At 48.0% G+C, this 25,865-nt stretch overlaps 1 protein-coding gene across 4 annotated transcripts in view; it reads right to left on the reverse strand.

Annotated features, from left to right (window-relative positions):
* Positions 1–25,865, reverse strand: part of LOC146813027 (uncharacterized) — a 132,548-nt gene that overhangs the window by 29,623 nt on the left and 77,060 nt on the right. For 2 of the 4 annotated variants that reach the window (XM_085620055.1, XM_085620054.1), the window contains exon 4: positions 21,251–21,357. The exons of the other annotated variants lie outside the window; for them this stretch is intronic. In XM_085620055.1, the coding sequence (XP_085476181.1) occupies positions 21,251–21,357 (107 nt within the window). The remainder of the gene's footprint in view (positions 1–21,250; positions 21,358–25,865) is intronic. 4 annotated transcript variants of the gene reach the window in all.

The following is a 25,865-nucleotide window of genomic DNA, read 5'->3' on the forward strand; positions in this document are numbered from 1 at the left end:
GGTGGAGGGGTGTATGATATGATGTGTGTTAATAGGTTGGATACCTTACAATATTATGATGAAGTTGATTTGGAAGAAGGTAAAATATATGATATGGAGGTTCGGAAAAAGGAGTGGAGGTGTGAATCCAATGATTGATGTCATGGGTGAACGGTGGCTAACAAAGGTAGTGGAGTTGGTGTTTTGGAGAAGTTGTTGCAGAGACTCGAAGGAAGGAGGGCAGTGTTGGTCAGGACAGAACCAGGATGGCAAACTTTGGTGTGGGCTCCGACCATGAAGCTGTGTAAGGACACAAGGTAGTGTTAAGGAAAATAGGGAAGAAGGTTTAGGTCCAATCTGTCAGGGTATATGCTTTTGACACAACTGATGGTTGGGAGGTGAGGTTGTCTAAAGGCAAGTATACAGGATCAAGCGACCAGCCCAGAAGGTGATAAGATGGAGTAGGTAAAGTCTAAGGATGCAGCATCAGGAGTGCTTGACAAAGGAAGATGGTAAAGGGGACATAAAGAGTAAAGAGGTTACACAGTAAACTTGCTTACATGGGAATTACTAAGCCCTTGGGACAGAATGTTATGGTGTTGACTAAGGAGCGTAGCTGGAAAAAGAAGTATATTGAAATATTCAGGCTCTTACATAGGGAGGTGAGAACAAAGGAGGGCTCAAAAGAAGAATATGAGCTTTCCAAGGGGCTCAGGGCTGTGGTTACAATAGACAATTGGACAGTCACCTTCCTCATCTATTCCAACGCATTTTGGGAATCATTTGCCGAATGCTGTGTGGTCTTATTTAAATATACTGATGTGTCCGGAAGACGCAACTAACTTTTGGTGGCTGGGCATGGGTTAGGTATGACAAGAAGTTCAGGGCATGCTTTGAGAAGATGCAGACAGGATTTAGGGACAGTGAATTATTTTTGCAGACTAGGACGCCGGCACCAATGATATATACTGCCAGAGGTTGGCAGGTGATATATAGGCCCTTTCGGGCAATCCCACCCTGAGTTGGGTGGTGCAGTGGGCTGCATACAAGGAGGAGCTACATGAGGCATGGTGTGCCTAAAACAAGGGAATATGCAGCAGCGAGTTCTTCCATTTTCAGATAGAATGCTTCATGTGCATTGGGAAGCACATGGCTATGCAGTGTGGGCCACAGGCAGGAGAACTCAAAAGGGGGAGAACTGGCTGCAATGACTCTGGTAAGGGAGGGGGAAGCCTTGGGAAAGGCTTGTATGCCATTTAAGATTAACAGACTGCAGCATTGGATTTCATTGTGTGGGGAGGCTTCACTGCAGTGAGAAGGTTTTGTCATCATCATCATAAGCTTTTATTCGACATGCAAGATATCTTGTAAGCACATTAGAATACAATCATTACAGTGTACAAAAAAAGCATTGCTACAAGAAGCCAGTATAAAATTCATTAGAAAAGATAAAAGGACATGAAATGCCCGTTACTAAATTAGCTAAAAAAGGAATTAAACAGCTACTGACAATCTCTTACAACGAATAAGCCAAAACTGCTTTAAAAATGTTGCTGTTCCACACACTATAGTGGGGGAAGTGTCCGTGGTTAGGATACGCAAGGCTGCTAGGTGGCTACGTGTGCCCATATTTCGACAAAGAGGTTTCAACCAAAAACTCCTAGGCCTTGGATAATCCGGGCATTCAAATAGGACATGCGCAATGGACTCAACCCTACTCGGGCAACATGCACAGTTGGGAGAAGTACGGGCCGCTGATGTCCAATTCGATACCACAGCACCTAGGGGGAGGGATCCAACTCTAAATTTAAAATAAAGGGCTCTGTCAAAGGGGAGGGTGATCAGGTCCAGGTAGGGTTCAAAAGCCACAATGTCTTTGATTTGTAAAAAAGCGACAGTGGACTTGCAGTGGTTAGAGTTTATAATTAGACGCTCCGCAGTCCATTTCCAGTAAAGCGCCTTGACAACTTCTTTTGGAGGGGCTGAACGTGATGACCAACAGTCTCCTAGTCCGATCTTCTCCAGAAGCTTTTTAGTTTCTCTTAACCATCTTATCTTAGCCCAACCCCCCAGACTCATTATTTCCCCCAGGGCATCAGCATAGTATTTTAGTTCTTCACCCCTCCAGGTTCGTGTCCATAGCAGGAGCGGGCGAAGCTGGGCCTGATCTTTGATGTTTTTACAGCCCGTGTCCAACCACACTGGTACAGATGGTGTGCTCAGTGGAATGGAGATAATGGATTTCAGTAGCTTGCTCTCCGCTGTCACTAGGGCGTCCAATCGGCAGTGGCCCCACAGTTCTGCCCCATACAAGGCTGATGTCACTACTTTGGCCTTATAGATATCAATTACTGGGGTAAGTGATCTCCTAGGTGAGGCCCTGAACTCCCTCATGAGAGCTCCTCCTACTCTCCTATGGTTGAGGACCATTTTGTCAATATGATTTGCCCAAGACATCCTATCCGTAATCCGAATACCGAGGTAATCGAATTCGGCTACTTTCTCTAAGGGAATCGAGTTAAGTGTAGGTGGACGGCCCAGTTTCTTAGGAGGATTTAGGACTAGGTATTTTGTTTTGTCCACATTTATTATTAAGCCTTTTGCAGCACAGAACTCCTGGAATCGCGTTAGCAATTTCTGGAGGCCTTGTGGGGTCTTCGAGATCAGGAGCGTGTCATCCGCAAAAAGCAGGGTGGGGATACGGACTCCTCCGAGACAGGGGGCGTCGGCTGGTTCTTGTTGAAGATGTTTTACCACCCCATTCACATATAGTGAAAATAGGGTGGGTGCCAGGACACAGCCCTGTCTTACGCCCCTGGACACTGGTATCTTCTCAGTGAGCTCTCCGTTTTTACCCCAACGGACCTGTGCAAAGGTATGGGCATGAAGGCTAATGAGAAGGGACAAGATGTAAGGGGGTAATCCCAACTCATAAAGCACCCTCCAAAGCTCTTCCCGGGGGACTAGGTCAAAGGCAGTCTTCAGGTCTATAAAGGCCAAATAAAGACTACCCTTGCCTAGCTCCACCACCTTCCACCCCAGTAGTGCCAGCCTAAACACCTGCTCTATTGTCCCCATACCAGCCCGAAAACCTGCCTGAAAGTCTGATAGGATTTTATTCTCCTCCACCCAATGGAGAATCCTTCCAAGGATTACTTTACCAGCTATCTTTTGGGTGGAGTCTATCAGACTTATAGGGCGATAATTCCCCGGTGTTTCCCTGCACCCTTTTTTATAAATCGGGACCACCACCGCCCCTTTCCAGGATTCTGGCACTGCCCCTCCCATCATGATATCGTTTAGGAGAGCTGCTATGACCCTTGCCCATTCCGCTGGGTATGCCCTCATAAGGTCCCCCGGAAGGCCGTCTGGGCCCGCTGCCTTGCGAGGCGCTACCCACCCTATAAACCCCTCAATCTCTAAAGGAGTGAAGAGATCATAGGCATGAGGTTCAATTGCTCGTGTAAGGTCCATCCCCACGTTCAGTTCCCCATCTGGGGGGAGGTATAGGGTCCCAAAGTGTTTTACCCAGCTTTGAGGCGGGATGTTGCAGGGTCTCACAGATGCATCGGGTTTATTCCGTGTGCTTATGAGATTCCAAAAGGCCCTTGAATCCCTGATTTTACTAGCCTGGAGCAGGTCTTCCCAGAATTTGTCTTCCCACTCCCTCCTGGCAAATTTAAGGGACTTATTATAGGCCTTCCTTGCTTCCTGTATCACACTACGGGACTTGAGTTTAACCGCCTCAACTAACTTGGCCTTGTGAACCCTACATGCTTGGGTATACCAACCATCGACTGGTTTTTTAAATTCTTTGTTGCCCGACTTGTTAGGGTACAAGGTAAACACGTTAGTTAAGGCTTCTACCAGGGAGACAAAAAGCCCACTCGCTCTACCCACCCCTTCTAAGGCGGTTCCGAGGGTTGTTACCGCATGGTTTAAATGGGATTGAATTTCCCCTACCTTTGCCTCGGATAAAACCAATTTCGCCCATTTTATTTGTCTACCACAAGGGGAGACTTCAGACTCATCCGGGGGTGCGGCTACCAGGTTAATGTTGTCCTTCCTTAAGGCGCGCCACCACTGGACCATACTTAAGGAGAGTGAATTGTGGTCACTTTCAGTCGAGGGGACCACCTGCATGTCCCTTACATAAGACCATAAGTATACATCTATTAGGAAATAATCTAGCCTAGAGGTGTGTCCTGGTCTATTGTACGTGTGGGCACCCCCCCTATCCGAGGATGTCCTCCCATTAGCTGCCCTTAAGTTGAATTCGAGGCTCAGGGAGTATATCTGGAGCGCCACTTCTGTCCACCTTCTGATCGGTGGGATTTCCAGTACCGGGATCCCCAACCTGGTATCCTCCTCGTCTTGATCGAGGGAAACGTCCGAGCCCAAGGGCTCGAACGTACAGTTCATATCACCTGCAACTAATGTACGAGTCTTATATGGGGTATAATTTAACAGGGTCTCGAGGAGGGATATTACAGGAGACTTTCTCCCGCCCTTGGTTCCCCGGGCATAAACATTATAAACATTTAAGACAATTCTTCCCCTATGATCTATTAGGGTGATATTTTGTATGTCAGGGGAACCTGTGGGAAACTCCACTACTCTGCAGTCTAAAGAAGCCGCGACCCAGATGAGAAGGCCACCTGAAGGATGCCCTCTCCCTGTTTCCGAGACTTGCGCAGGGGAGGAATAGGAAGAAAAGCCCACCCTATGGAAGGGCACCAAGCTCCATGTCTCTTGGAAAAGGCACAGGGAGTGCTCATCAACCCAAGCAGTAAAATCCGGTAGAGCCAGTTTTCTTGCAATCCCTGCGACATTCCAGCTGAAAACCTTAAAGACTAGGTCCGTCACAGCTGAAGTGTCGCTGGGCGCTAGAATGCCCCTGTCTATGGACCTCCTCGGAGGTATCTGAGGGGAACAGGGATCTTGTGGGGTGGCTATAGGGACTCCTATCCCACTTGCAGGGCTTGTTTGGGTGGGTGATACTCCTGCTGGCTCTACTCTACTCCCAGTTTCCAGTCAGTAAGGCCCTGGTGCCCACAATTGGTTCTCCCTAATACCCCCCGTAACCCCAGCCCAGTTTTGACCAAAAATAGGGGAGCTTAAACTTCCTCCAGTTGGGCTAACAATTTGCCTGGGGTAAAAATAAGAAAGATCTACCACTTTAACCCCCGGAGCACCCATACTTTTAATAGGAGTGCAAATCGATGGTACTACTCTTGGGTCTTGGAAATTTATGATTATGCAATCCCCCTCCTGCGTTTTTTTCCCCTGCCCTACCCAACCCACTCTGCGGACACTTAGAATAATACCATCCACACCCAACGGGATTGGCTTGTTTGCCTTCAGCCAGTGGATACACTTGTTCTTGAGTGATTGGTGGTTTTCCGACTGGCCTTCCTTTAAAGGGGGCACATTAACCATGACAGCAACAAAAGGTTGACAGTCTGGTGGGAGGTTTACTGGGGGGATCCGTCGTACTGGATTACTGGGGGCCGGTGAGGTGGTAGATGGGGCAGTAGGTTGGGATACAGACCTAGGGGCTTTCCCTGTCGCTGACCCGTTGGGTTTGCTGCGTGCCCCTGGTTTTTGGGAGTCTTCCGTTTTGCCACTAGCTATCTGTGGCTGCTTTTGTGGAAGAGGCTTAGGCTTATTTTTGTCAGGCTCTAAGTGTGTTGATGGTCCCTTGTGTTTTGGCCCTGCTTTGGGACAGGGAGGAGATTTAAGGGCTGGAATTAATGGACTATTAGGAACAACTTTGTTTAGACATATTGGGGGCTTAGGGTCTCTCTGAGATGGTGGTTCATTCCCCTTTGCGCCCAAGTCCTTATTTTCAGTCACTCTGGTTATTTGTTTAAATGTTGTTTTGAGTGAGTGAAACCCGTCAAGGGTTGATTGCTCTAATTTGTCTATCCTCTCCCCTAGACCCTTGACTTGTGTTAGTAACGGTTTCAAGAGGCTGTATACCTTCTCAAAGATATTTTCAACTGTTACTGAGTCAGAGAGCTTTGAGACCTTGGCAGTGTTAGCGTCTGGGTGTAGCCCCTTGGGAGAGATCAGAACATCCCCTTCTATGTCAATTTCATTCACTATAGGCATACCCCTTATGGTTCTCGTACCAGATCCAGATGGCTTTCTTACTCTTTGGTAAAGAGCGGCCTGTCTCACTAGCCAACCCTTTTTGCGTTTTCGTGGCTTTTTGCTTAAGGGCCTATTCTCCTGCCTAGTATCGGGAGTTTGGGTGTTAGGGGAAGCCCTAGCTGACTCCCCTTCTGATATAACTATGGAGGGAGTGAGCGGTTTTGAGGGCTCAGGATCACTGATGGCTTCGCTTGGAAGATTAGGTGATAATGGTGTAGACAGCTTACTAAGGCCACCGTCTTCCACTGTAACTATAGGGAGAAGAGCGGCCAGAATTTCCAGCCTACCTATATTTTGCTCTGTACCAGCCAACTGGGGGGGGTCTGTGAAAACACCAGGCACACTAGGTGGAGAAACAGATTGAGCCCGGACACTGGCCGGTGTAAGCGACTGAGAAGGTTTTGCATTTGGATAGGAGAGCCTGATTGAACATCTATGAGCAGATAACAGAAGTTATGTAAGGGGACAAGAAGATTTGTTTGGGGCAAAACTAATGAAGGATGTACAGGAAGGCACTTTTTTGGATTGTCCATGGATGAATTTGATAATTTCATCCATTGCGGTGTACCAGAGAAGGTGCAAGGGGAATTCAGGCTTATACGGCACCTACCCTGGCAGTAGGGTATGGCGGTATTTAAGTTCATACCAGAAGAGATGACCAGGGTCTACTATGTTATGGAAGATTCATCCATTGCCTTGGTTAAGAAGTTAAGGAGCGAAGCCCTTACAGTGCATTGTGATATGAAGTCAACTTGTCAACTGCTGCCAATGCAGCCTGTGTGTTTTCAAACGTGGGGGATTCAGTTTACAGGTTTCTTTTTGAGGATAATGCATTTATTTTCTATGGGCTGTTCCATTTTCTGTTTTATTGTTTGAGGCTTTCAGTACTTTCCTTCAGGGTTTGTGACTCAGGCTGACAATATGATGTCTTATTTAGAGGATTTGTTCATAGTTCGTATTTCATTATCCTCAGAATGTGCTGTTGAAGATTTTATGCCAGATTTGGGGGTGCCGTTGGCCACAGATACGACAGTGGGTCCAGTTGAGATTCTGACCTTTTTGGGCGTGGAGTTAAATCAGAAGAAGAAATAAAATGGAGGTGAGGTTGCCATTGGAAAAGAAAGAAAAATTGATGGATCTTTTGGCCAAGATTTAAGAAGACTTAAAGTTCCAGGTCAGAGACATTCAGGTGCTCCTTGGCCATCTGAATTTTGCCTAGAGTGTAGTGAGTGTGGATCATACTTTTTGCCGGAGATAGAGTTTGGCATTTTTGTGGTTCTAGCTTCCTCATCACAGGGCGCAACTGAATGCAAGGTTGAAGGAGGATCTGAGAGCATGGCAGACCTTTGAGGGATTTCCACAATGTTCCTATGGCAGGGATGAGCCATGAGATAGAGTGGTCTTTACAATTGTTTTCAGATGTGGTGGGCAATTCTAATTTTGGTGTTTGGCAAGTGCACTGGTGCACAGAGTCATGGCCAGAAGAAAGGGAGTGCAGTGACAGCAGCATTGCCTTTTTGGAGTTCTTTCCCTTTGTGGTTGCGGTATGCATGTGGGGTAAACCCTTTGCTAATAAAAAGGTGCTTTTCAATGTAGATAACATGGATGTTGTCGATACTGTTAAAGGGCAGTCAGCTAGGGACTTGAAAGTTTAGCACCTGTTGAGGATTTTGTCGTAGAATATTTCACGTAAAACATGATTTTTAAGGCGAGAAAAAATTGCGAGAGTTAACAATGACACTGTGGATGCTCTCTTTTTCATAGTGGCAGAGATTCCATTGGCTTGAACCATGGGTGGATGAGAGGAAGACATAGATGCAGAGGCACCTATGGACCATTGAATGGGCCGAGTGATGGAATTGATCAGATGATCTTTGTCGGAATCCATATGACAGGCATATATAGCCTTGCGTGGTTAGAGTTTCTGGCCTTTGGAGGTCCAATTGTCAGTTATAGGAACTGTGCATTACTTTCTTCAACTGCAGAGTGTGTTTCATGCATAGTTGCGGGTGTCTTTGTAGGAAAAGCAGTTTCGGGGGGAAAAAATACGCGGTTAGATTTTTATGGTGGTGGATTTTTGGGCAGGTTTTCAAGTTCTTTCAAGGAACGATGTTTGTGTTGAGACCCAGGTTGAGGGGCCCGGATAAGGTGAAGAGCAAGAGGAAGTTGACCAGTTTAGAGTGTCTGCAGTAATGTTTGGATGTGTGAAGCCTGGAATTAGGAGAGTTTGTGCTCAAATTAAACATGTTAAGGGTTCTGTAGCTGCTCGCTTCCTGAGAAGTTTTTTTCTCAGGTGCTCTGCTATTGACTCCCCTGTCCCTTCCTGGGAATTACTGATAGTCTTCCAAGCTCTACACACTTCTACACCGAACCATTGGTAACAGCAGACCTTATATTTTTTTGGGTGGCCACTTGTTCTGGAAGGAGGGTTGATGAAAAGGGGGCACTGTTATCCACCCCCTCTGTTCTTAAAACCATCTTGTCTGGGAAGAATCTTAAGGGAATGTCCATTGGTTTAACCTACGATCCCTTTTATCTTTCATTGCACAGAAGATGTAGTTTTACCGGTCTTCTTTCCTAGTCCTACTTCAGATGAAGAAACAAGGTTGCGTACCTTGGATGTGCACAGAGATTTGTCCATCTACTTAAACAGGACTGCTTCCTTTCATAAGTTTCATTAACTCTTCATGATTCATGGTCTTTCAGGTAGAGTTTTTATGATTCCACCTACACTCTGCCTCAAATTGAATTCAGGGGGTGATGGTTTTTGGTAATCTCTCCCCTAGCTGGTCCCCCACTTGGTGGCCAGCTAAATTAGGATCACCTCCATCCCCCGTCACAAAGGCCAGAAAACTGGGTGTGATATTTGATGACAAGTTGTCATTCATACACCACGCCAATGCAGTTGTCTATTCATCCTTCCATGTTATCAGGATAATAAAAAAACTTCTACCTTTTCTTCCACCTAGCGCCGGCAGGCCCTTATCAGTACATTGGTCATGTCAAAAGTACACTATTGCAAAGGACTGCTCATCAATGCTCAGGAAAGAGTCCTAAATAAATTGCAACTGGTGCATAATGCAGCGGCTAGGATTCTGTCAGGCACCCCCAAGTTTAAACCAATGTCCAAGGTGGTGCAACAGTTTCACTGGTTACCCATCAGGAGTAGAACGAAGTTTAAGGCTTTATGCATTGCATACAAGGCAATCCACAACACAGGCCCGGAGTTTCTAAAGAAAAATCTCTGCTCCTACATGCCCAGTAGACCCTTGCGCTCATCAGCAGCAAACCTCCTGACGGTCCCCAGAACCAAGAAAGCCTCCTGGGGTGACAGAAGTTTCACTGTCGCCACTACCAGACATTGAACACACTCCCCCTTCACATTAGGATCAGTCCCACCTTGCTGACTTTTAGGAAACAACTGAAGACCTGGCTTTTCAACCTATAAGTGACCCACTGCCCAACCGTCCGTAGCACAGAGACACCCAAGGGTATTTGCTCGCTCTACAAGTTACATAAATAAAATAAATAGGTGGACCAAGCTTATTATTTCCAAATCCTATAAGCATGCGGGTCGAGATCATCCTTCTCAGGTTCATGGGAGGTGTATTGGGGGATGGCTGTATCCTGGGCTGCTAGGGTGTATTCATGAAGGGTTTCTGCAGCTTGGTGAAGGTGTTTCGGCAGATACTGGTTCACATGTACTGGCCATTGTACATTCCTCTTAAATGTATTTTTTGTAAAGTCTCAGTAAAGTCACATGTGGTATTAACTGATGCAGTTTGTTTTTCTCTGACACGTTAAGCATTTAATTTCAGATTTGGTATTTTCTTGTTTGTACTTACCAGTAATCTTCATTGCTCCAAATCTAGGTCGTCTTCGTCGCACAGGCCCCTACGTGAAAGGATTCTGCTTCCCTCTTCACGTCCCCCTCCCTAGGAAAAATTCACTCCCCTTTCTCTCAATCAGTCACTCTCAGCATTAAAGGGCCTGAGGTCCGGTTCCCCCTTCGACCCCTGCCCGACTACCGGGCCAACGATGGCGGCCCAATCTATCAATTCAACTGTGAACAACATATTTAACACCTCATTGGCAATGGGTATGGTTCCTCTGGTCTGGAAAGCAAAAGTGCTTTCGCTGCTAAAATAAACTGGCTGCTGATCCCAAGCAAGATGTGCATTATAGGCCCATCTCCCTTCTCCCTGCCCTCTCGAAGATTCTGGAAAAGGAAGTCAACTGCCAACTTTCCCACTACTTGGAAGACAATGAAATATTACACCCCAGCCAATCCAACTTTCAACCTCATTTCATCACGGAGAGTGCACTTCTTGAAGTGGTCAAACACATAAGGAATACTCTAGACAAGGGAGGCAAAGCCATTCTGATACTCCTGGACCCTACGGTAGCTTTCGATACCGTGCCCCACTCTAAGCTGCTTGAGCACCTTCAAGAGATAGGGTTCAGACACTCGGCCTTAAATTGGCTATCAACATTTCTGGATAAGCGTACTCAGGAAGTATGGCAGCCTCTCACACCTCACAAGCCAGAACCCTAGCTGTGGGCATACCGCAGGGCTCGGCTCTTAGCCCCACCCTGTTAAATATATATATATATATATTACATACTTGGCTACCCTAGCTGAGTCCCAGGGTGCAAAAGTCATATCTTATGCAGATGACACACAGCTTCTTTTTGCTTGTGAGAAGGGAAGTGATTTAGATGGGAAGCTTATCTCTTGGTGTCGTGCCAGGGTGTTTCATTGGCTGGACCTGCATCATCTGAGGTGCAATCCGGATAAAACCAAGATCGTGATTTTCATAGATGTCCCTCACAATTTGGTGGAAACCTGCTGGCCGAGTGATATGCCACAACCTGGCTCCCCCCAAAAGTTTGTGAAGAACCTAGGGACTAAAATTGACAGCTCCCTCTCCTTCTAACCCCAGATTCAAGCCCTTGATGGCTCCTGTTTCAGCAAGCTCCGCATGCTAAAAAAAATTCTACCTCTCCTATCTGAATCTGCTGGTAGAAAGGTGGTGCATGCCCTGATCAGAATGAGACTCGACTATGGGAATGCTCTTTACCTCGGTCTCCCTGACTATCTTCTCAATAGACTGCAGGTGGTGCAGAACTCGACGGCTAGACTGCTACTCAGACTTCTGCCAAGGTCTCACCTGTCCTCTCATTTGAGGGCCCTTCACTGGCTTACTATAAAAAAGAGGGTTGTTTTTAAGGCCATGGTCTTAATGCATAAGACAATGCATGATACGGGCGCGGTTTATTTCAGAGAGAGGATCAACAAATACATTCCAGCATGCACCCCGCGCTATTTCTCTGCGCGCCTTGCATGAGTGCCCCGCATCAACCAGCTTAGAATAGGCGGGAGATCCTTTTCCTACTTGGGGCCACGCAACTGGAAAAAACTTCCATTAGACCTCCGCTTAGTAAACAAATATTGACATCTTCAAGAGGTAACTAAAGACCTGGCTCTTCAAACAGTCAATCTAGGTTTCTTGGTCTGTTGCCCACTGCCTGAGCGTCGGAACACTGTCTAATATCTGCATGCTTTACCAACCAGACTAACATAAAATAACAAACCTGATGGACGGATTTTTCTTTCCTAGCTTTATTATTACAAGTAGTGCCAAGAGGAAGTGTTGGGACTGAAAAGTCTTCTGTCTGGTAATGGACATGTAACTCTGCCCTGAGTGCCCAACTGTACTGATGTTTGGATCCCTAATGCTGATTTTTGTAGACATAGGCAAACACTGATCATATTTGTGCACCATGACATAGGTCTGTCTCACAAATTGCAGTTTTGTTGAACCAGGAGGAGCCCCCAAAGCATTGCTCTCATAGTGATGAAAGGCTACTTGCTTCAACAGTAAATAAGCAGCACAAGTGTGGCAGTGAGAGCCTACAGAGTACAAATCAGTAGGAGTGAATAGGTCCATTTTAACCTATCATTAGGAAGAGGCCTACAGGTTTACTTGTTTTAAAGTTCCGCTGAGGTGTGCTTTACGTCTTGGACTTCATCGGTTTGGTGTGTACTGCTGTGCAGAGCATATGTGGTGTATGTGCGCTGGGTGTAATTGCCTGGAAATAATACAATACAAGCACAATGCAGTACTATGCAGTGTATGCATGTTACATGCATGTGCTGGGTGTATGTGTGCCTGCATGTGGTACAATATATGAAGGACGTAGTGCTTTGCAGTGCATACATGTTAGATGCATGTGCTGGGTGTGTGCCTGCAAGTGGTACAATATATGCAGTACTGTGCATGGTAAATGTATGTGTTGGGGGTATACATGCCTGTGAGTGGTACAGTACAGTGAGGATACATTGTTGTATAGTGTATGTATGCTGTATAACTGCAATAGTGCATCTATGAATGGTACAATGCATATAGGGCCCTGGGTTCCTTTTTGGGCCACCCAAGCCTGCATGGGATACATGAGTAGAGAGAGTAGGAGAATCCCCAGACAGATGTGTATTGCTGCATTCCTGTAAACTGGGGGAGACACACACTTGTGAGGGGAGAGCGAGGCTTCCCCTGTACACTTCTTCGATTCAGTGAGAAGTCACCAGGAAGGGGCCTGGGCACATCTCAGGAAGGAAATGGGGCTGATAAGAGAATCATAAAGCTGAGGCCCTGGATTAAGCTTTTCATACACACATCACTGGGGCTGAGATCCAGGTGTGAACTCTAGGAACTCCCATGGCCTGTGTTGTGGGGCTATGAGCTCTGGAGTTGCTCCGGCTGTGAAAGACTGCTTTTTAGAGAAAAAGGTTTCGCAGGAGTGGGAACTTCAACTTCAAAACCTCAGACTGTAAATCACATTTGGTGCCTGGAAATGGAGTATACGAAGGGTAGTTTGAGACCCCAAATATTGTCATCTGCCAAGCAGCCAGACGGGCTGTGTGAGGAGGGGGAGCTCTGCAAAACCTCTGCCTATGACCAGGACTGAGGGCAAACACCTGCTAGTCTCTCTGCTGAGTGAAGGAACATCACTAAGGAAATTCAAGACCAGTGTGTCCTGTGAGGAAGAGGGGAGCGTTGTAGGAAGAAAGGTTGAGTGGGGAGCACTGTCATGTGGACTCCCTGTACATGGAGTGAGGAGACAACTACACTGATAGGGTCATTGCACATGTGCAAGACAAAGACGGCCAACCCAGTATGCCAGGGGAGAACTGCTGTGAATTAAGCATTGTGTAGTGCTTTACTGATCGGGTCTGAGTCCTTGTGCAGTGCAGAGTGGGTGACCCCGTTTGCCAGGAGTGGCTGCCACCAAGAACTTCACTGTGCCGAAGAGGCTGGAGCCTGTGTACTGTGAGGATATGGTGACCCTAAATGCCAGAGGGGGTCACGGGGAGCATCAAGAAGTGTGACCTGATCTGTTACTCCTCGCCAGACGTGTGAGGCCACTCTAGGAACACCTGTGCACCATCATCAAAGTGAGGGGCACATGTCAGGATCAACGCATTAACCACTCACTGGGAGACAGAACGGATACTTACCCCGTAGCATGAGCCAGAAAGAGGCTCTGGTTGCTTCAGGAGTGCAAATGCGTATGAGGAACTCTGTACCCGATGAGTGCAGCTGGCCATTAACTAAGCCATGTGTAGTGCTGCACTGATCGGGACAGGGCTCAGGATAGTGCCGTGTCGGCCACCCCATATGCCAAGAGGGGCCACCATCAAGGACTTCATTGTGCCAATCAGGCGGGAACCTGTGATCTGTAAGCATATGGTGGCCCCATATGCCTGATGGGGCCCCTGGGAACATTAAAAGGTGTGATATGATCCAGGCTCTATCAAGAGCTCTCCAGCCAAAGTGTAGTGCTGAGGGGGCCCCCTGGAGCTTGGGGGCCCCCCCGCACTGCGGGGGATGCGGGGCCCTGTGTTACGCCCCTGTGTGCAGGTCGTATTTTTCCTTTGTGTTGATAGCAGTAGAAATAAAATGTTTCTCTTTTTCTATAAATGTGAGTATTTGGCTGGACAATGAATTAGTGCCGCTGCTGCATGCATTTTGATTTACGAGTCTGCGTTTACTTCCCTATATCCACCTGCATGAGATGAACTCATTTGTAAGGACTGTGACGAGGAAGAACTAGACCTGGAGACATGAAGATTATTGGTAAGCAACAGAGTCATTAGGCAGAATGTAGGGGCCTGTCTAAACTGCATTGCCTTGCAGGCACAATGCAGCTCAATGACTTATGGTGGAAGGCAGTCCAAAGTATGCTAGAAAGAGGAATCTGTGTCCCTAGGCACAACATACTTACATGACTCAAAGTAAGGTGGGTATCGGATATTGCGGCATGAGAAACAAACATAAGCACTGCACCTACAGTATTTGTTTTTCTCCAAAGAATGTTGGGAGATTTACATTTTTGTTTTGTATTTACTAGGACTCCTGTTTTAATTTTCACTTCACTATTCGGATGATTTGTCTTTGTTTCATCCACGTTTGGGTGCACACATGATATATTTTGAAAGGGGTGCGCTAGCACACTGCCTGGCTACTAACCACAATTTACCCTGATGCATTGTGGTAAATGCAGTGCCAGACAAGACTTTAGCTTCAAGTCTTTAGTATTCACCATTGTTGGTGCAGCCAATGCTGGGTACCACTAGACATGCGTTTTAGGATATTTGTCCTTCTTCAGTAGAGAGCAGCGCCTTAAAGTTGGGGGTACTGGCAAGTTGGCTCATAGTGTTCTCAGATTTCCGTACCACTCTTAATTCTGCACTTAGCCTTGCCTACTGGAAAAGGCGGTCACTGAACTCATACTCTGAGTCATAAGTCACAGTATCAGAACCTCTCTGCTCCAACAAAAAACAATCTTATTTCTCAATCACTCAATTCACCCACCACTAACCCTCACTGTAGCCTGAAGGGGTTAATATTGTTGTGTGGCAGCCTTGTTCTCCATGGTTTTCTGTTGCTTTTGGCATGGAATGGGGGGTGGGTTCCCATGTTTTTTGTTGCACTGGACAATTTCAGCATCTGGTAGCCTATCATAATAAGTAACGCCATAAACAAAATATACACATACATTAACTAGATGGGCATTGGGCAAGCCTTCTTCAAACACTAGTGTGTTCGAATGCCATTCACATTTTGCTTCCACCCACAAACGTAACACTTCAGGCATTAAAATTAATTTTCCCCCAAATGACGTTTCTCTTATTCGTATGTGCACATCGGCCTGAAAATATGTGCTTCAGGCATCGGGTCCTTCAGATCTATTTTTTTTAATATTTGCCAATTTACCTTAGTAAAAGTGGATGCCAAACACGGAGTGCAGGAGGTTCGCCTTGTGGTGAAAGTGTATCCCAACGCTATAGGCCTTCCCTGGCTGGGGACAAGCTCTGGAAAGAGGCCAAGTGCCCCGAATAGATCAGTTTAATTCTGAAAATGTACTTCATTGGTCTGACGTATTTATTGTGAAAAGCATTTGCTAAAGGCAACACCAACAGAAGGGTGAAATGTTATTACAGTTAAAGCATGTAAGCTTTTTTATCATATGAAATCCCTCAGTTTTCCATCATTGGCCAGGGTTTTGGTGGTTTCTTTGATATCAGCTGAAGGCAGAAACTTTGCAGTGCTATAATCCTTGTTAGGCCATTTTAAGGGGGCTACATATTGTTTTGACATCTGTAATTTTGTGCATGTTTATAAATTCATGTATAGTATTCAGTTAGCTCCGTGCATTAAAGTGCTTGGCCTTATTGAAAGAGTAAAACAAAAACACACAATCCATTTCCAAGATGGCCACCGGCTGCTCTGTTAAACTTGTTACTCCTTTCTTCATTGCAAGCACATAATGTCCATATTTATGTGGCAGCACTTATAACTTACATTCTTTTAATTTATCTTGTATATACTTGTAAAAAAAAAACTAAAAAAAATAAAAATCATACCATAAACTCGTATTAGCTTTTCCAACGCTGGCCTTTTTACATTATTTGAGCTCGCAGCAGTGGAGTGCTTTATACAGAACCCTTTACAGGAGAGGAATCTCAAACGATGAGTTGTTGTAGACAGAACAACTGTGTCTGAGTTGGTTTTCAAGAAAGGTAGCAGTTTGGGGCTGCGCGCTGGTTTGTGATTAGCTTCACAATGCGGGCCCCGGGTGAAGTGAAGGTCGCAGACCAGTCTTCCCCCGGGGTATTCGCGCAACGACCGGAAGGACATGGTGGGGGTGGGATTATAGGAAGGAAGGGGGCGGGAAATGGGAGGGTATATAGTTGTCAGGAGAGGAGTATCCGGCCTCTTCCTGACACCTGAGCACCACCGGGAGGGAGAAAAAAGTTTGTGGTCGGGGTTTAGCGTTATCATCTCGGTTTGCGATGCCCCTGGGAAAAAATACGGTGCGACGGCTGGCTTGGCCGTGAGGTGAGCGCGGGACCGATCGGCCGGGTGAAGAGTTTGCGGCAGGGCGTGTCCAGCAGGCGCAGGCCTGGAGTGTCGCGCTGAGGGTGGCGCACGTGCGTGCCACAGAGCTGCTGCGGCCACCACCGGAACGTTGAAGGTGGCGGGTAGGGAGGGGGCATCCTGAGTGGGGGAGAGGGAGCGGGAGCCGGAGTCCTGCCGCGTGTCCGCCGGCTGAGTTGTGTCATGCTGCCTTCGCCCGCAGGGTGGGGGGGGGTACTGGAGCCGGTGCGCGCATCTGCTGTGGGCCCCGTAGTGGCGGTGGGCGGGTTGCGGCGGGGACGGCGAGATCGGCTGCGACGCCGCATCGGTGGTGGGGATCCAGGGTTCGAGCCTCGAGGTCGCGTCCCCATCTTATGATTCTGGGCTAATCTCTTACCCACCATGCCGGAATGTGTAACGTCCATACGGAGCTTTGTGAGGCGCTCCGGTGCCTTCGGGTCGCGTTCGCATCTGCATCCTGTAATTCCGGTCAAATTATTTAACACCCCGTGCCTGAATGGGTGATGTACGCACGGAGCTAAGTAAAGCGCTCCAATACCTTCGGGTCGAGTTCGCGCTCACGTCCACATCCGGTGAATCTGGGCAAATCATTTAACCCCCATGCATGACTGTGTAATATGACCACGGAGCTCTGTACAGCGCTCCAATACCTTCGGGTCGAGTTCGCACTATGTAATTATGCCAAAAATCAATAAATACCCCCCAAAAAAACCAATATATATATATATATATATCTGTATATACAGCTTTGCGGCGGTGTCTCGCTTTCGGTGGCATTCCATCCCGGGCACATTATGCATAGCAGGCATCGCGCAAATTTGGGCAGGCCAAGGGTGGTGGGTAATCTTTATTGGCGAGGTGCGGAGCCGGCAGGAGAGCCCACATGCGGCTATCCACTACCAGCGGCAAGGTGTAGGTATGGGGCCCATCAATTCTTGGACCTTCACCATTTATTTTGTTTATGGTGCACTGGGGGCCACCCGGAGGTTTCGGCATAGGAGGGTTGGGGGGGGGCAGGTGACGGGTTGTTGTCTGTTTCGGTCGTGCTGCGAGGGGTGTCTAGGACAGGGGTGAGGGACTGCCAGCGTGGCACGAGGCCCGGTGGTGCTTGGGCCCACCTGGTTGCGGCGACCCGGTGGGGGGGGGATCCATGACCGGCGCATAAGGCCGGCAGATAGGGGGTGATGCCAGCGGGGCGCACGATGGCTCTGAGATGCTGGCCAGAAGCAGTAGGGGGTCCGCGGCGGCCTGCCCTCCTTCGAGGGATTCGCGCATTGAGGACTCCAACCTTGTGATCATTACCAAGTTTTGAGTATGTGCGGTGTGAAGTGTGGCATGGAGGGGTTGGGGGTGAGGATGGAGGACTGTGACGGTGTGCGACGGAGTGGGAGTTGGCGGGCCGGATGCAGTGCGATAGACGGGGATGTCTGATGGGGCCTTGGAGTGGGTGCGGGGGGGGGGGTGTTCGGGTAACCAGTCCAATTTGTTCTTTGTTTCAGGCGAGTGCACCTAAGACGGAACTCAAAGGGGGATGGCAGCTTCGCTCAGGAAGAGGAGGTCCCGGGCGGACACTCAGGTACATGTATTGGGGGTTAAAGTCTTGGAGTTGTACTGGGAAGGTTAGGTGTTCACGCCCTGGTTGTCACCGGGTGCCATTGTGTAAGTGTATGCAATGGTGTATCCTTCAGTAAGGTTGAATTGGGGGTCAAATTTTGGAGTTGGACTTGGAAGATTAGGTTCACGCCCTGGTTGTCACCGGGTGCTCATTTATCAGTGTATGCAATGGTATTTCCTTCAGTAAGGTGGGGACAATGCTGGGGGCCTGGGAAACCCAAGGCCCAAATGACGCACAGCGGGTCAGCTGGGGAGTTCGTGGTGATACCAGCAAGGAGAGGGCATTACGTCAGACGGAGGGAACTTTGGGGGCCACGCGAGGAGAAGGTTTGGGTTTCGAACGGCCGATGGGGATATCAGGCGAACGGAAGGCTAGCTGCCAAAGGGTGGCTTGTCCCTATTTGCCGTGTTTAGCGGCTGTTTGCCATGCTTGGAGGGTGACTTTTGAGCTGGGGGTGCCAATTGACGCAAGTTGTGGATATCGATCTCAGACACATGGGGCAGCATGTTGAAGGGCGCGGCCCAGGGACAGCTGCGGGTATTTATCAGATGGATGGGGGTGCCGGGCTGGAACGGTGGTGGACAGGTTTACGGTCAGCCCGAACGTAGCTCGACTTGGGGTGGTCTTTCTTCGACGTAATATTCGGCCGCTACCCACAGCTGGGAAGGCAGGCAGGAGAATTTTCTCGGCACTTCCGTTGATGGGCAAGTACTCAGACGAGGGGTGGACCTAGAGGGAGGGGGTGTGGGTTTTTCGGGGGAATTTTTCTAACGGACAGGTCACGAAGCCCTTGGGGGTAGGCAGGGGCCTGGAGGTCCTTATCGATAAGTTGGAGGCCATGGGTCCATGGCACCATTTGACTCACATGAGGCGAATATGCGGAGGCAACGGGATTGCCGGACTGACGGTGCACACTGGGTGGGGGCTGAGGTCTGGAAAAAATGCGGGGCGCCGAGGCTGCAGTATCTGGAGTGCGAGCGTCGCGAAGCATGCCGGGGGGCAGTGTTATACAGGGGGGACTTGCAGGGGAGCGGGACTGGTTGAGGTAGTTTGCTGGCCACGGGACAAGATAATCACCGTTCGGTAGGCATCGCAGTAAAGGAGGCTGAGGGGATGCGCCGGAGGGGGTGCTGGTGAGACGGAGACGGCTTGGGCCGCTGCTTAGGGGACCCAGACCGGGTTAGGGGGCTTTCGGGCACGGCACGATGCGTTTGGGGTGGAGATGGTCACCGGGGTTGTAGTGGGCAGTAATTTGAAAGCAGGGATTCTGGCTGACAGGATGCAGTTTTTAGTCGGGGGCGTGGACATGTGTTGTGTGTCGGGAGTAAGGAGCCAACACTGCTGACAATGTGGTGATTTCGTCAAGGGCATCTGGGAATATGGTAGTGCGTGGATGGGGATTGCCCTGGCAATGTAGCTTGGTTGAAAGAGGCAATGGCTTTATGGGTGGATGGTCGTCCACCGTTGGTGCCCTGCGGAGAATGGAGTAGGGGTGGATGGTCATCCACCGATGGTGCCTGGCAGAGGAGGGATTTTTGGGGGATGTTGAGCGCGCTTCACAGCTAATAGCTCTCAGGTACTGGGGACTGTTTGAAGGGACACGTGGCGATTTTGGTCTTGGTTTGGGGGATGGAACACTTTTCATGGATGGGGATTGCCCTGGAAATTTAGCTTGGTTGAAAGGGACAATGGCTTTATGGGTGGATGGTCGTCCACCGTTGGTGCCTTGCGGAGAATGGAGTAGGGGTGGATGGTCATCCACCGATGGTGCCTTGCAGAGGAGGGATTTTTGGGGGATGTTGAGCGCGCTTCACAGCTAATAGCTCTCAGGTACTGGGGACTGTTTGAAGGGACACGTGGCGATTTTGGTCTTGGTTTGGGGGATGGAACACTTTTCATGGATGGGGATTGCCCTGGAAATGTAGCTTGGTTGAAAGGGACAATGGCTTTATGGGTGGATGGTCGTCCACCGATGGTGCCTTGCAGAGAATGGACTTTGAGGGCTGTCGAACATGCTTACAGGGGAATGGCCCGCAGTTAATGGGCTATTGGAGGAGGCACAGGTGGTCTTGTCTGGGGCTGAGACGCTCTTCAGGGATTGGGGATTGGCCTGGAAGGTTACTGGATTGCAACGGATACTGGCTGTACGGGTGGATGGTCATCCACCGGGGGGGCCTTGCCGAGAAGGGAGTTTGGGGGCGATGGACCAGGATTACAGGGGGACGGTCCGCGGTTGAGGAGACGGAGGGAGGAAGACAGTGAAAACAGTTTCGTTTCAGGGTCCTACACCCATGCTATGGTGTGGGCACTGGTACAATTTTGTCACGGACGGGGTTTGTTTGGTAACTGCTGCGTAGTGACACAGGACACAGTTTTCAAGGGTGGATGGTCATCCACCTGGTGCATTGAGGGGTGGGGGAGGCATTAGGAACGCAACCTGGGGGGACAGGTAGTCCTATTTCGAATAGGTGCACCTTTCGCAGTCTGGGGTGTCCCGGCAATAGTGAACTTTATAGGGGACGCAGGTTTAGGGGATGGAGGGTCGTCCACAGGGGCCGCAAGGTAGACTGGATGGAGGCGAAAGGTGCACTAGCACTGGGGGTGGGGCAGGGAACCGCCCTCCGGGGGTTTCCCTGGTTGGCGGTACTTTGGAGGGGTGGGTAGTCACATACGGGCGGATCCAGCCCTCGGGGGGGAGAACGGTACACAGGTGACTGATAGCGGGCGCGGGAAGCAATGACCAATGAAGGAAATTACACAGAGGATGCTTGGAGGGCAAGTGAAGGTGAGAATGGGGAGAGGAAGGAGGTCACCGAGTGAATGGGGGAAGAGTCTAACAGGTGAGATGGTTTTGAAAATGGATGAAAGGAGAATGAGTCGGTATGGGATGGGGAAAGCATATTTATTGCAGTTATGTACTGTTGAATAAAGTCTAAATGATTGCAACCATGTCCTAATAAAATGGCCTTTTACGCTTCAAGTAACAGCGTGGAGTGTGGTTCTTGCGCGATAGGATTAGTGACTGAAAATGTCTGGCAGCAAACCAACGAGGACTTACCAGTTGTTGTATTTGGTGCCATTGACCCACGTCCAGGGTTGAGTCTCATCGTCCCTCCTCAAGCCAATCCAGTGATGATGATCCCCTTTGTAACGCAGCGTGAAATTCTGTAAATAAGATGGAAATAGGGACTGAAGCGTGCTCATTAGGTCTGAGTATCATGGTTCAATGGAATTAGTGCACAGATCGGCAAAGAGCTTTGAAAATTAATTAAGAATACTCCTAGGGACAGTGGCGACGTAGGCTGGGAAAATAAGGTGTAATATGATCATTTTTAGATTTCTTTGTTTAACGAATTCCTTTGGGAAATTAGATTCTTAGACAATATTACTAAATTACAGTAAATATCACAAGTAGCTGTTGTCGTGAGGGGCTCTGGCCTAATGACGGCCCCCGGGGAAAAGAAAGCCGCAGACTAATCTTTCCCCGGGGAAATTTGTGCCCCAAACACATGGGTGGGGATATATACTTCAGGGGGGAGGGGGAAGGGGCTGGTCAATTAATTAGCATATAAGGGACTGGAGAGGCATGACCTGCCTCTTCCAGACCCTTTGCATCACCGCGTAGGGTTTTTCATCTGGGGAGTTTTAAAAGTTTGTCCGCCCACCCTTCAGTTTGAAGTGGCCAAGGAGCAGGGGACTTGTTTCACATGCGGGCTCTTCCACACCCTCGGGGGGAAGAAGAGCAGTGCGCAGGAGGAAAAAGCCGGGGACGGTAACTTGTCTGGGAAGGATGAAATGAGATATGATGTTCGGGGATCGAAAGTTGGTGAGAGAAGTGAGTGGACATGTGATGTCGGGGTTTGTGCCTTAGCTACAAAGTTGATGATAATTGTTAATAAAGTTGAAGATGAGCAACCATGTCCTAATAAATTGTCCTTTCATGCTACTTATGGGTCATGGAGTGTTTGTTGTAGCACAAAGCCGATGGAGTAGGCAGCATTTTGTGAGCTTCCGGCGGGGTGCTGCCACCTTGCACCATTGCTGCATGCCCTTACCCCTCTGAAACTATACTGGGTAGAGTGGCCATTACATGCCTGTGCTTTACGGCCTCTTTTGCTGTCCCCCAAGGCCACCCATAAAGATAACCCACGTCACCTAACCTCCGTACAGCATATTTAAGATAGTGGATCAATTGTCCTAGGAGGAACGGAGTGCTGTGATGGGCTCTTGTCTCCGGACTGCCCACATCTTGAGGCTACTGCTTGGTCATGAGTGGAGGCTGCCTCGATTGCCAGTCAACCCGTCCCGGAGGCCTTACCAACCATGTGCGATCTGGGCTAAAGACAGAAGTGCTCGGGGGAATGGACTCCCTGGCACTAGCTGGGGACTTTGGTGCCCATTTTCCCCGCTTGCTGTTGCAGGTTTAGGGGGGTTCTGTGTGGTCCTGATTCCCAAAAATGTGGGGACTGATTGAAACAACTTGGACATAGGCTCTCAGACATAGCAGGAGCCGCCCCCTATACCAGAAGACAAATTAGATTCTATTCTACTGGCCATCAAAGACACCAGAGAAGCTTTCAAACTGAAGATGGATGTGGTGGTGGCAGACATACGTATCCTCCACGATCGACAGCACAAACTAGCGGATGAGTAACAAAGAACAAACAGTTGCTGGCAGAAATCCTGTGACAGACCGACATGATGGATTGTGTCCAGGCGCTAGAACACAGGGCAGAGCAAGCGGAAGGGAGGGCCTGCAGAAACAATATCTGAGTGATGGGCCTGCTTGAGAGAGTGGAGGGCAATGATATGGTGGCCTACCTGGAGGCCTGCCTCAGAAGACCATGGCCCAAGAGGGATTGTCTCTCTTCTTTGCCCTAGATCCCGCTCATAGGTTCCTGTGCCATTGGTAGTGATGCAACTTCACTTTTGAGACTGAGACCACATACTGCGATGAGCTCTGAAACATGGCGACTTCCACGTTGAGAACTGCTGAGTAATCATTTTCCCGGATTTTACATTGGCTGTGGGCGTAAAATATGTGATGTTGTACAACAAAACTACATGTGATCAAGCCACCAAATTCTAGGATAGGCAAGAAGTGTGGGATTGGATTGGGATGCAACCATAAACCGAGCGACCATAACATACTTGCTCGCAACCTCTTTAATGCTGGGTAATCTGGCTCTCGTAACCAGCACAACCGAGGAGGCTTTCTGTCAGCAATCCAATCCCAACACGATGGGAAGAGTGCACTGGAGGCAGCAGCTAACCTAGCCACTTCCGATACTGAACTGGTTCCAACTCCGGTGGGTGGAGCAATTGTCTACCACACATCACCCCACGGATGACAGATAACCCTGTCTGAGATTCTTCCTTTCTGGCTGGATGGGGACATATGGCGCAAGTTGGGGGATGTGATCCTAATGTGTGAATATGGTGGGCATCCTTTCCGGCCCTAATATAGTTGCAGATAAGTGATGGACTACCTACGTATGTTGACATGGCCGAATGGTAAGTGGTACTGCCGGAAAGTTTCCGGACTCCTTGAGTAACTCCTCCCCTTAGTTGTTTGGAGACTATCACCCAATTGACTGCTTGCTTTATTTTGTAACCATAGGATGGGAGGGTATGTTGTCTTTCTGTCCTGGGGAGGGGGATTTGGGTTTCTATGGCTTTATTTATTGTGGTTGTCAAAGCTCTTTGCACTGTATTGGGTTGGTGGAGAACGAGTGTTTGTACTGGCCTGTGGCCAGGATCGGAGAAGGACTGGGCAGATACATCATCTAGATGGCAGACAGATGTGCTATATGATGGATTATGTAAATGAACAAATGCTGCAAGGTCCAGGCTCATCTGAAACAAAGTAGGATACACCTGGCCCTATTGCAAGAACCCCACCTAAACAGATGAGAAGGGGTACCTTTCTAAAAAACTGGTCAATATTTACATAGTACTCAGCCTTTTCAAGAGGGACACTCATCTGGGTGCCACCGGGATTGCCTTTCTAGATCCACAGTGAGAAGGGCAACACAAGGGGTTGAGATATCATCCTTCATGGCCATCTGGCAGGCAGACATTTCGGGAAAGTAAACATATGTGCACCTAATACCAACCAGGTTATCTTCCTGAACACAATCTCTTAAACAATAGCACCCTTTAGGCCTCGATCAGTCATACTGGGGGAGGATTTAACAATGTAGATAACACTGTGCTAGACCGCTAGAAAGATTCTCCGGCCACTCGCCTAGCAAGAAAATGTTCATGATTGACAAGACCACTGGAGGCTCGCGGATCTTTGGAGGTTGACCAACCTAAGAGACCAAGGCTATTCTTACTTCTCTGCCTTAGATGAACTTCCTGTTCAACTAGACAGTCTCAGTCAAACCTGTCATATTGGGATCCATGCTAAACATGGAACACCTGGTGAGGACTATTTCTGACCACAACCTCATACTTATGACAGTGTCATGAAACAAGTGGTTGCTGCTAATTTTGAGTTGGAAATTGAAAAGACACAGCTTGGACAACCCGGTCTTTCGTATGACCATAGAGGAGGGGGTCTGAAATTAAGTTACTGATGCCGGTACCGCTTCCTCTGTCTTATAAGCACTGAACATGACAGGCCTGGGAAAACGGAGCTGCAAAAGGAGCAGCAAAAGAAAAACTTATAAATCAGGAAAGCATTCCCCCGGTTACAATTTATCAAATAGAATATAAGATCTTCGCTTATGCGGACGATGTTGCGATAGTCACGTCGGATATCAATTTAGCATTCCCTAAGATCATAGAGACAGCCCGGGAATTTGGCTTATATTCTGGCTATAATTTAAATATAGCAAAAACGCAGATAATTCACTCTGTTGTTGGCTCACCAACCGATCTGACACTTACAACTACAGCCTTTTATTTAGGTGTGAAACATCAATCTATGTAATGATTCTTGGTGCTCAGGCACGACAATGTCTAGTACGCTTCTCTGAACCAAGCTATTATAAAAAACAAGATTTAAAGTTATACTAACAGCTTATCAAATATGGAAGCAATTTAAGAAAAGATTCTGTCTGAACAGCAATTTTAGTCACTATACACCATTATTTGACAATCCGATGTTGCCAACTATATTCACAGATCATATTATGCAGCGCTGGCAAAGTTTTAATATATTTCGGTTAGGTGAGCTCTATCAAGAAGAACAATTTGCATCATTTTCGTATTTACAACAACAGTATAATTTACTCAAAGTTGATTTTTTCAAATATTTGCAAATACGCAGTTTTCTAATCACAAAAAATGTATTAAACACTAATAAAATCAAGAAAATTGATGTATTGGAATGCTGCTGGAAACAAAATAGAACTGGGGTGATTTACCAGACAATGATAAACCGATTAGAAGATAATCTTGAATCATTTAATATAAAATGGCAAAGGGATTTGGGTATAGAGAGTATTAATGTAACTGACGCATTGGCTTTGTCCGATCTAGTTTTATTTAATGGATCTTTAAAAAGTCAATTCTTTATGAGTATATTTGATTTATATTATACGCCTGCTAAACTATTGAAGTGGAAAGCTAATAGAGGCGATAAATGTAGCCGATGTAGATTTTCTGGTGCAAATTCTATCCATATGTTTTATTTCTGTCCTAATTTAACCCAATTTATTTCTGAA

This window comes from Triturus cristatus, chromosome 7 (assembly GCF_964204655.1).
Source record: "Triturus cristatus chromosome 7, aTriCri1.1, whole genome shotgun sequence".
Classification (NCBI taxonomy): Eukaryota; Metazoa; Chordata; class Amphibia; order Caudata; family Salamandridae; genus Triturus; species Triturus cristatus.